At 30.1% G+C, this 12,916-nt stretch overlaps 1 protein-coding gene across 1 annotated transcript in view; it reads left to right on the forward strand.

The window, feature by feature from the left end:
• LOC128395847 (cell adhesion molecule DSCAM-like) overlaps positions 1–12,916 on the forward strand; it is a 43,888-nt gene that overhangs the window by 25,710 nt on the left and 5,262 nt on the right. Inside the window, 6 exon segments of the mRNA XM_053356333.1 lie at positions 5,693–5,857; positions 7,557–7,892; positions 7,954–8,076; positions 8,143–8,310; positions 8,378–8,525; positions 8,598–8,755. Coding sequence (XP_053212308.1) covers positions 5,693–5,857; positions 7,557–7,892; positions 7,954–8,076; positions 8,143–8,310; positions 8,378–8,525; positions 8,598–8,755 — 1,098 coding nt within the window.

The raw sequence follows: 12,916 nt of genomic DNA on the forward strand, positions 1-12,916 counted from the left end.
AGGTTGAAAAGGTTTTGTTGAAGAATAGAAAATGAAAAAAATGCTTCTCTTTATCTTCTTCCACTCTTCATCATTATCCCCACTCCGAATTAATCATCTCATGGCTAGTTTAATCTCATTAATTCTTACACTTCTTGTGTCTTTTTCATTATTTATCTATCATGTTAACATTAGTCGGTGGGTGAATCGAATGAAAAAAAATAATCTTTCCCACCCTGGTAATCATAATCGTTAAGTCATTTTCACGAGTGACACAAATGATCATCATGATAATGGTAATTAAATAGCTCTATGATGCTGGTATATATTGAATTGAAGATGAACTCTAATGATAAATATTTTGACAACCTTTTTGTTGATTCGAGAAAGAAAAATGTTCTAATATTTTTCGAACCTCTTTTCCTCCAACCTCACCCATCTCTGTCTCTGTCTCTCTCCACCTCTCTTATGGAATTGATTGTTTACTGATTATTTCATGAATCATGTTCATTTATCTACTTTACCCTGAAAAGTTTTAATGGCTTAAATGAAAACTATTCATTGGATTAAAGTGGATGATTAGATGAGTAAGGTGGGTGAGAAAAGTTCAGCCTCAAGTTGAATATTTACCTTTTATTATCATGGAAGATAATTATCTCCTCTCTCTCTCTCTCTCTCTCTCTCTCTCTCTCTCTCTCTCTCTCTCGAACCATTAAAATTTTGAAAGATTAAAAATTTCTCATTAATCTGTGATCATTTTTAAGATTATCAGTGTTAATCTTAATTATATTATTTTCGTTAATAACCAAAGATAATTAATCAAAAGAAGATAATTAAATATCATTATTATTAGATCACAATTTGTCGATTATTTTTTTAGGCTTGTCAAAATGAGATTACAATTGTAAGAGACAAAGAAAAGTTTTAATTTTGAAAATTCGGTTTTCGGAAAACTTTTTTCTTTCAGGGTTCTTCACTTTTCTTCAATTTTATGTTTCATTTCATTGACATTAATTCATGTTCATGATATTAGCATGATGTTACTTTGGAATTGAATGAATTCTTATTTATCATTTTGATTTCGTTTTCTAACTTGAAACTGCTTTGTTTTTCTTTTAATATTTGTTTCATGAGAGAGAGAGAGAGAAAGAGGGTGGAGTGGGGTGGAAAAGTTTCATCCTTCGACAGTCACTTTACATGTTCAGCTATTCATGGAAATGAAGAGACTAAGTCATGATAGAAATCGAGAGAGGGGAAGAGAGAGATGAACCCGAGGAAGATGAGGAAATTTTTGCTGAAAGATGGGAGACAAGGGTGGGAAAGAGAATAGAATAACATGATAATTTTTTTCTATTCCAACTGAAGAAAAAGTTCTGATAATGTTACCTCATTTCCATCTTTTCATATGCATCATTTTATTTCATTTCCATTAGAACGATCATATTCCAATTTCATGCAATTCTTTTTCATGATTCTCCATCCAGAATTCTCTTCATGTGATATTTTTTATCCATCTACATGAATAGATGTCTAGCTACTATTCTGAGTCAGAATGGGTTCAATTTTCATATAAATTTCAACAGTTTAAAAGAGTAACATTGTCTTGGATGAACATAAATCTCTGGGCCATTTTCGGTTATCATGGAAACTTGAATTTCCTTTTCCACCACCTCTTGTCTCTACATGAATGGGTGGCTGGTGATGGTGGTGGGTGGGAGAAAAGTCGTCAAGGAGATAAAGTTATTCACAAGAAAATTATTCTCTCTCTCTCTTGATGTAAACATATCATGTGAGAAAATGGCTTGAAACATAATGTAAACAAAATGCGCTCAGAATTTTTCACCCTAATTGTGAGTCCACAATTCATGATATCTCCATTTTCAACAGGGTAACTCCAATTTCTTTTCATGGTCAGTTGTTCCAATGAGAGCGAGTTCAATGTTTCACTTATAATACAAATTCGATATCACAATTAAATCATTTGAAAACAAAGACCATTCTCCAGGGTAAATCAGTTTTAGAATCACAATTTCAACTTGATGGAAACTTTTTCGTTCTCAAATGTTCTGATTAATTGTTTGAACAATAAGTCGATAACTTCAAGTTTTTAATGGAAATTAATCTACAGTAATAATAATCGATTGGACAACAATAGCCTCTTGGATAATGGCTCTGAATTGGAATCATGATCATCAGAATTTTATTGCAAATCTGAATTTCTTTTTTTATTGTCTTCAAATGTAACATTTCCAACACATCCAATACATTAACATCATGTTGTTATTATTGGTTATCAATTCTTCAAGTTCATTTTTTATATCAATAATATTTACAGGGGTTTATTGCAACATGAATTGTTACATGATGATAACTTGAAATTCACTGAGGGATAACATTTGAAACAACAACAATTATTGGTATGTTCAATGTGATGAAATGTTTATTATGAAATCAGAAAACAATGTGATAGTGAAATGTATACATACGAGAATCTTTAAATATCAAGAGAATTGGAATAGAAAAGTTCATGAATTATAATAAGAGTAGAACTTTTTTTTTCACTGAAAAATAACATGAGAAACAAAATATGTCAGAATGATGAAGATGAGGAAGGAGAAAATCAATTGGATCAAATCTCCCAGGCTAATCTAATCATCATCATCATGAGCTGTGAATCAATTCTTGGAAATGATATTGATGATTAAATAGTCAATCAAATGATGGAGAGAAAAGTAAATATTAGTTTTCAATTTTGATGGAAGGTAAAATATCAGATTTCAAGGTGAATTCCCTGATTCAATTGGTAAATAATCTAAATCCATGGTGAAAATATTTATCCAATTCCATTGAAAAAATGAATACATTTACTCCTGAATTATGGTGTTGGATTTTTTTCCTCATGCCAAGAATTGGATTATCATTATTATTATTTACTCATCTTCCATTTATCCAACTTTAACCTTCCACCTTTTACCCTCAATGTTTGAATATAACTTTGTATCCATTTTCCTGAAATTCTTGCATATCAATTGTGTATTGAATTTTTCACTTCAGGGAGACTTGAATCATTTTCTCACTCTGATTCCATTTGGTTGGTGGATCATTTTGACAACAGTAAATTATGAATGATTTTGAAACAATTTTTTGCTAAAGAAAAAAAGTTCCTAATAGTTTTCAGAATATCATTTCCATTCTGTCAGCATATTATCACTTTCACCCTGTTGTTATCATGTAAGAAAATAAAAACCATTACAAGACCAACTATATATGCATATTAATCTAATCACATTTGATTCATGATAAAATTTGTTGTCTTACATTTTAAATCAGAATCAATCAGAATTCTGTATGTAAATATCATCAAGTCAACTTTAAATTAAATTCTTACACAATTTTCTTGGAAAATCATAACTTATCCAGTTAATTGACTTGATAACAATCCAATTATGAGATAAAATTTTACATAAAAAAATTCTGTTCAGTTACTTGGTAGCATTCTGAGTGTATATAAATAGTTATCATGATAACTTAATAAATGATTGTTGTTAGAATAAGAAATTCAATTCCAAGGTTATCTTATTTGTATATATACTCATCATCTATTTAAATGCTTTACCCTGATGAAGACAAAGTTCATTCATCAAGACGAGAATCAGATAGATAACTGAGTTTTCATTTCATGGTGAAAAAAAAGTTGAGAGGGGAAACTGAAATAAGTTTTATTAATTTTCGAGATGAAACATTTTTCATCATTAAAGGTGAAAATATATTAATATGTTTGTCATTTTATCAACTAAACAGTTAATATGAAGAAGGTGATGAGAAAGATTCTGATGATGATGATGATGAAGGATGACAATGTCTTTCTGTTCTAGAATTATTATTATTATTATTATTACATTTGGAATGATGTATTTACTTTTCTTCCCGGTTAATTCATGTTCCATGGTCCTAACTCTCATGTTAGTTGTTCACTTCTTCAGGATTCTGTTCATGGTTATGGTAATAATAAAAGGTAATAACACTCTGAGTATCTTTCTCTCTCATTCATGATCTCATGAAAGGTTGATTAATAAATGAAGATGATGAGTGAGAAAAGTAAGAAAAAAAAGAGAAAGAAATTGAATGGTCAGCGAAAAAGATAAATGGACTTTACTCTGGACAAGACAAGGGAAATGTTGTCTATGGAGGGAAAAATAGGGAAGAGAAGAAGAAAAAAATTCTCCTTCGATTGTGACACAATAGATACAATATCTTTCTTCCTGATTCTTTCTGATAGTTCTAAAGATTCCAAGGGATGATATTTACTCTCTCTCTCTCATTCTCTCTCATTCTCGCAATGTTTATCCTCCTCGATCATCAGACAGCAAGAACTGACGAGATAAATTCCCTTCCATGACAAATGATGATTTCGAAGGCGAAAATAATACAAGAAAAATATTGAATTTTTTTCTCTTCTTCCACAATATATGATATTCTGATTCTTTGTTATCACTTTCTCTTTTCTTTTTGTTTTCCATTCAGTTGACCCAAAGTGTGACTTGACTTTTATCCTATTGACCTTTCAAGATAATAGTGTCCAGTATGTCCAGAGATTAACATATGACCGCTTTATCTTCATGATAGAAAACTTTTTTTTTCTTCTTGTCTTTAGGTGTAATCATATTGTTTGTTATCATTTCTCATTGACAGGGAGAGATAAGTTCAATCTCGTTGAATTGATTAGGATAAGGAACAATTGTTACAAGAATAAGTGATTACATGTGAAGATTAATGTTCTCCTTTCTCTTGCTAAAATGGACAATGTCCATCAAATTTTTTTCGCACAATTTTCGAAAATTGTTAAATATCTCATAACCACCAAGTTTACTCATTTCCAATGAAATTTTCGTCAGTTCTCAAAAGAAAATTACATTTATTTCATCATATTCTTACCTTAATCAAGAAAATTGACTCAATTAATTATTCATTTCATGAAGAAATTGTTTGAAAATTGTTTTCTTTCCCATGTCACTTGTTCAGGTAACTGAATAATACAAAAATTGTACCACACCCTAAGTAAACAATCAACTTGATTAAAATGTTCAGGTAACATCATTAATGTTTATTGAATAACTATTTTCATGATGATCAAACTGAACCATTGGAATGGAAATCATTAAGATGATTACCTTAATCATAATTGTTTCTTTATTATTGTTAACTAATTTTTCACTGAGATCATTAAGATTTTAATGTTTCCAAATTTTGTTAGAACTTTTTGAAAGAGAACAAAAAAAGTTCCAAAACTTTGACAAGCTCGAAAACATCATGTTCGTGATAATGTAAACAACGATATTGTTATAAATGGTTCGATGTCATAAAGTTTTGTGGCCTCGATCAAATCTTTACAATGTATCCATAGAACAGGAAAAAAATGAACTTATCATGAATTCTGAGGTTTTTTTCTGCTTTTGATTCAAAATAAAATATCATGAAGTGTTACCATGAAAAGATAACTTGAAAATTGAAATTGATTGACAATTGAATTATGAGTAGATTAACTTTGGAAAACAAGAAAAAGTCTTGAAAATGAATGACCAGTGGTTATATTGGTCAAGTGAATTAAATTTCAAACCATTTATCTGAATTATCTGAGCAGGTTGAAGATAAATACTCTTCTCATCTAATAATAAAGATTATCACTAATCATCATGTTTATCTTTCAATCCAGGTAATCAACAACTTCCAGCTGATCATCGTCACCATTTAATTGATAAAATTAAAGGTTACTTGTTGATACGAAATCTAATTCCAGAGGATTCCGGTTCATATAAATGTAATGTAATCGGTAATAATAATTCAACAGCATTTGGTTACGTTTATCTTAATGTTGGAGGTAAGTTTGACCACTAAGATGACCAATTGAAGTTGAGTTGATTAGTTTTCCATTGGAATCATGAAATTCATTGATTGTGGTTACCAAAATTGATCATTTCCATGTAAAATTAATGATGATTATTAATACTAATTGACTTGAAGCTAACCAAGTTAAGCGGATTAATGGTCAACGAGTTTATTTGAAATTTATTCAAGTTGACCAACTTGAAGACTCAATAAAGTTAAACTGACCAACACAACCATTGATTTCCAAAGGTACTGATACCTTTTGACTTACAGGGTTGATTGATGTTGGATAAATATCATGATGATAATGATGAGGGGGAGAAAAATTGTTCTGGTGACAGTTTCAATGATGGATTATCATAAGTCTACATGGAAAGTTCATCATTGAGTCAATTCCAAGGTGGAAATTGTTATTCATTCACTGAAAAGGACTCATACTAATCATGTTTCTATGAAGATTATCATGACGATAATCATGAGGTTACATTGGGATGAATTCAGATAACACAGAAAAAAACAATTCCTGTTTATATCATTTGATTAATCAGATTATCATTTATCAGAATATCATATCTTTACTAATCCATCTTGATGATTAACGGATTTTAACAAGTTAAAAAGGTTAATCTGTCAGGAAAAGGGTGGGAAATGATGATGATGAGTGATGATTATTATTATCCACCCTGATAACTTATCATGATAGTGATGAGGTTCATTGATAATCAATGAGAGTGATAATTTCATGTTATCATCATTACAAATGATTACGATTTAAATGTTTATATTAAAACGTTTTCTATCCTTTGATTAAACCATCAGATTAAATGATAATTCATCTTACATGGTGACATTTGATTTCTTTCGTGATTTTCATCATCATGTTCCTCTCAACTGTAACTTTGCGACTTTCGATTTGTTTAGAACTTAAATCTTAAAATTTACTAAGAAAAAAAGAAATAGGGATAAAACATGATAGAAATAAAGTTATTTATTATTCAGAAATCATCATGAAACTCTGAAGGTTCAGAAAGTCGAAGTGGGAAAAGTTCTGATGTTACTTTGTTTTTCTTATTTATTATCATTTCGAGTTTGTTGTTATCATGCTAATAATTTTGATTTACATTTAAATCTAATTCTTAATCATTTGGGTAATTCAGTTTCTTAATTGTGTATTTAGATTGGATTTATAATGTAATCCGTTCATGATCATGATAAAAAAAGTGTTCAGATTAACTTGAGATTTGGTTTCTTGATTAAGTTGAATATCAATGATACATAATAATAAATGATTGGAATGATTATTTTTCAATGATTAACTTTAACTCTAATTAAATTACAATTTCTGATCACGATTAACATGTTGTACCTTTCATCAAGTAAAGTCTCATCAAAACAATCAAATTGATGATCGTCCTTTGAGATAATAGCACAATGACCAATGGTCAATGGCAAAGTTCATTATAATGATAATCATGGAAATCATGATAAACTCAGCTAATGAAAAGCTCATCAATAGTTTTAACATTTGAATGATTGAGAATCAATCAATTGGCTCATCGTTTGAATTCAGTTGTCAAAGTTAATCAATGGCTATGTTTAATTGTGATCTGAATGTAAATTTGATTAGGGCAGAAATAATGCTTCAATATTTTAATTGTTAATGATTTAATTCTGTGTTTGTTGATTAACAGCATCACCAACAATTGATGAGGTTTTTTTACCAGAATCAAGGTTAGTCCTTGAAGGAACCAAAGTAAACATTATCTGTTTTATCAACAAAGGTGATTCTGAGATCTATTTTAATTGGTACAAAGATGATCAAAGAATTGCAGAAAAAAGTGATCTCTCATCATCATCTTCTTCATCTTCATCTTCATTATCAAGTGATAACTTCCTGATCGAAAGGTCCAACCATTCATCATCGATATTGTTCAAATCAGTTCATATCTCTGATCGAGGCGATTACACTTGCCAAGCAAGTAACAAGTACGGATCAGATTCAAGGAAAACTAGATTAATTGTTCAGTGTAAGATCAACTAATTTTAAATTGTTTACGAAATAATCAAATTGTGATTTTAATTGTTTAGCTAAACCCAAATGGCGCATTGAACCAGCAACAAATATCAATGGGACTTTGGGTAAAAAATTGATAATCAATTGTGATGCTGATGGTTATCCAAGGCCCAATATAACTTGGCTAATTAAATCAGGTACTGCAAAGTTGATTTAAATAAACAATGAATCAAGAATTAATTGTTAATAATAATGATGATTAGGTCCATTGGGACGATTTGTTGGACCTCGAGATGGACGATTAAGACAATTTGAAAATGGTTCACTTCTGATTGAAAGGATAAGTGATGAGGATGAAACTCAATTCATGTGTTCAGCTATTAATGGAATCGGCGATGGAATCAATAAAATAATCAATTTTAAAGTTAATCGTAAGTTGATTAATAGTTTTCCATTCAAATTGTTTTAATCTCTCTGATTATTTCTTTAATTGTTCAGGTCCACCAAAGATAACGGCTGAAACAAGTTCGATTGAGATTAAGAAAGGAGGTGAAGTGACCATTAGATGTGTCGGTTATGGTGATCTACCAATAACCATGGAGTGGACTCGATCAACTGAAAAGATTAACAATCAACTAAATAACAGGTAACTGAAAAATTGGAATAAAATAAAATCATAACTATCTAATCATCGAAATTTATACCTCAACATGTATAGTAAATATTCAATCAATACAACTCAAATGTCCGATGTCGACGGAATCATATCAATACTAACGGTCACTTTAATATCTCGGGAAGATGAAGATGTCTATTCATGTGTTGGACATAATGATTATGGTTATGCCTCAGTATCAATCAGATTAACTGTAATTGGTAAGTAATCAATATAATAATAAACTTAATCAACATTTCAACATCTTAATCAATTTCAAGAGAGAGAGAGAGAGAGAAAAAGTTGTAATCTCATGATTAGATTATTGAGATTGAAAGTTGGCGACATTAAACATTTATAATGTTGAGGAATAAATGAATTCCCATTGGAAAAAAATGATAATTCTGTTAATGGCTTAGGAGAGGAAAAGTTGTTGAAAAGAAAAGAAAATTTGGAAAATTTGGAAAACTCTATCAGCTCCATGAAGATACAGGGAGAGACACTTATCCGTCAGTTGTCTTTGATGGTTCTCTTGCACTCTCTCACTCTCTGTCATCATCATCATCTTCACACCCTCTTCCCACTCCCATCAAAAACGCCTTTTTCATCTTAAAGTGCTTTTTGCTTTTTCCTCAATCGAATCATGAAATTCACTTAAAAAATGTTTCCATTTGTTGCAACTTCTTCTTCTTATATTATTTAACTATTTTTGTTTCATCATCATCATCATCATCTGAATCATTCTCATCAGTATCATCATCAGAAGCATCTTTTTCATGAACTTCATTTTCAACTGAGTAAAAATCAATCTGAACAAAAAAAAGATTCCAATTCAATTTTCTAAACTTTTTTTTCTTCTTTTTTTCTCTCAATCAAATCTACTCATTTCAATTATGAGACTTTTTTTTGATCATGATTAACTTTCATCTTAAATATTAATAGTATTTGAAATTTTGATTAATTTAATTTGACTTTCATGATAAACATTGAGGTTTGTGGTGACTTACTAATTTATAGAATCATTATTTTCATCAGCCTTTTATTTTGATCAATGAAAAGTTAATCAAAGTTTAATGAAAATTAGGTTGACCAATGGTCATTTACCTTATGGATATGATGATGGTAGTAATTGAAATGAATGATTCAATTAATATTTGAAGATCAAGATGTTGCAAATCATCATCATAATCATCATGAAATGTTCATCAACTATTAACTAATAACAATCAAATCGCTTGTGTAAAATTAGGCAAATAGATTAAGATTCTTATGGTAATGAGGATTAAAATGATTTACTCTGATTTATCATGGTTCCATTTTCATCTGCATCTTTTTTGTTTCTCTTTATTAAGATAAACATTATGTTCATTATAATGATGATGAATCAAAATCCATAACAAACAAAAGCTGAGAACGTGCAAGAAACAATGTTACTATTATGAAACAATCCTTAGAGGATGAGGATAACAAATGATGATGAAGATGAGCATTGAAACTCTCTCACTCTTTTTGTTTTCTCATCTTCTTAAGTCACCTTTGTGTAGATTAACCTTTTTCATGGATGATATATTATTCCCATAGACAGACCAAAAGTAAACACTTTCTGGTCCATCATCATCTTCATCCTATTTCCATCTTCCTCATTCAGTGTGATTCATTATTAAGGTGGAAGATGGTAAAACATGACTTTCACTTTTATCTTCATCTTACTTACTTTCTCATCTTTCCACCATCTTCCTCATCTCTTACTCTCTCTTCAATGTGACATTGAATAGTGATGAACGTGGAAATAAATCTTTCTAGTTAATGGAAACTATTAGTAAATGATGAAGCTAATTAGTTGATTACAATAACAATGCATCTCAATAACCATTTCCACTCTGGTTATTGTACATTTACCCAAGAGTAACAACAATTAATCACCATTTAATTGTATTTATCTGACAGATAAAAACCCTTCATTATTATCATTATATGTCCATCTTAATTCATTTTGATACTTAAATTAATCTATTGACCATTTAATTAACAATTCAAATCGTAATAACAATTTATTTATAAGTTTAGAGTTAAGTTAACACAATTATTTGCTATTGGATCTATGACTCACTTTATCAATGATATTAATGATTTTCTCTTTGTTAAAATTATCGTAGTTATTCACCTTACGATAAAACTATTCACTCTAATAAATTAGGCCGATTATTTATATTACTAGAACGATAATCTAAATGAAACGCAATCAATTTCATTGTGCCGTAACATGAAGTTTGAAATATGAGAAACTCATTCTCTCAGGCTGTATAATTGATACTTTTTTACGAACTAAAGTATTTTAGAAGAGATATTTTGATGCAAAAATATTATACATGCATAGAGTATACTGACAATTGAAAAATTTAATCGGAAAATTAATACTCTTAGCTTACTCTTACTCTCTTGATCAAAAAACCCCCCTGATGCCATTCTAAGTACACGCAATAATAAACAGATATCATAGTTAAGAGTAGAGATGTTCCGATCCAATTTATAAATCGATCGCAATTTACTTTTGGTTCAGAGAAATCGATCGATCTCAACTTTTGAGCATCTGCAAAAACATGTGACTTTAGGCCAGAAATCGGAAAATTACGGATTTTGAACAATGAATTTACCTTCAAATAAAGAAATTAGTAAGACAAAAAAAGATTGTAGTAAAAATAGAAAAAAATTCTGCTTTTTTTGCCTGCGAAATTTGAATTTTTTAGATCGAAATCGCTCGATTTCTCAAAGAAATCGAAATAAATTGATCTGGCAAAAACCCGAGATCGGTTCATCTCTAGTTAAGAGCAATTAGTGATGTGCGATTATTGGATTTGCCAATAATCGATTGTGACGCAATAATTTTTACCAAAATCGATGATCATCGATATTTTTTCGAAAGAGAAAAAGACACAGGGAAAAGAAAGAGAAAGAGAAAAGAGGGAAAACTCGATGCGAGGGAAAAGTTCAGTAGGAAAAGAAAGAGAAAAAGAATGAGGCTAAAAAATCGATGTTTAATTTTAAATCATCGACATTGAATTTCCGACGATCATCGATGATTTTGATGATCACAAACATCACTAAGAGCAATTGAAATGATTTCTACTTATGGCATTGCCTACGTAAAAGCTAACGTAAACAAGTTATATAACTTGATAGTGAACTGACTCTAAGGGTGGTGATTAGTAATCCAATTAGATTAAGCCAAAACAATCTACATGTGGTTACCTAAAAATTAACACAAATAGCTAGATCAATGTTATTAATAATTTTAATCGCCGCTTGGAAATTTGTATTGATCAAAATGGTTAATATTTTTGTGACTTATTATGAAATTGAATTTTTTTCTTTATTTTTTTTGGCTTAGTAAATGTTGATGTTAATTATTATCACTAATTTACTTCATCTGTTGTTGATAAGATGAAAAAATCAATAAGTTTTAGTGTCAATTTAGAGCTTTAATTGTTTCAAAACACCCGCTTTTTATTTGTTTGCTGGTTGACTATATAGTTCTGAAAAGATTACTTTTAAGTGCCTCACCAACCAGACTGGTGGTGAAGGTACATGCTGAGTGATCAATGCAACCCGCGTTCGAGCCTCAGTTGAGTGATTTCTTGACCTGACTGACCTAACCTAGCAGGTGCAGCTTTAAGTTGCACCTGCACCTTTTTGGACATAAATGATAACTTTTGTTATTAATACCGTGTTGATTGTATTTATTGATCATATTTGTTTATCTCATCAACTAAATCAACATCGAAATTAAATCAACTAGCTGTGTCTATCAATTGACCACCTGAAACTTGATTTGATGATTTAAAATAACAAGAAAACATGAAGAGTCAAATCAAGTTGAACGTTGACTTGTATATCAACTGCACTGATTTAACAACAAACCAATCGGTTTAAATAGTAAGAAAGGCGTTTACAATGAAAAGGTAAAAATTATCCTTATTGGTCAAATTCAATCGAACGTTGATTTGAGATGATCTTTGCTTCATTAACACAGGAAAGTGAACAGCATTGAAGCGCCAAAAGAAATGATTAATTTGGTACAGCATGTGAGTAGAGGAGTATATAAAGGATTGATAAAGAAAAAGGTAAGTTAAGAGTGTAAAAGTTATGGCGCCAATGTAAGAGATTTAAGGATTAAGGGAGAGTGTCAAGCTAAATTTTCTTTTATTCTTGATCCGAATACTATTCAGCGTCGCTAAGACTATGCGATCGAATTTATAGATCTTTATATTTAGAGGAAAAAGATATTTTTCTTAGACGAGACTGGAATCGCTATTCATGCCAGGAATCACTATGGTCTAAAGTAGGTGATAGATCAAATGTTAAAGTCAAAGCCGTAAGAGAAA

This window comes from Panonychus citri, unplaced genomic scaffold, assembly GCF_014898815.1.
Source record: "Panonychus citri isolate SS breed McGregor unplaced genomic scaffold, ASM1489881v1 Contig00023, whole genome shotgun sequence".
NCBI classification, from domain to species: Eukaryota; Metazoa; Arthropoda; class Arachnida; order Trombidiformes; family Tetranychidae; genus Panonychus; species Panonychus citri.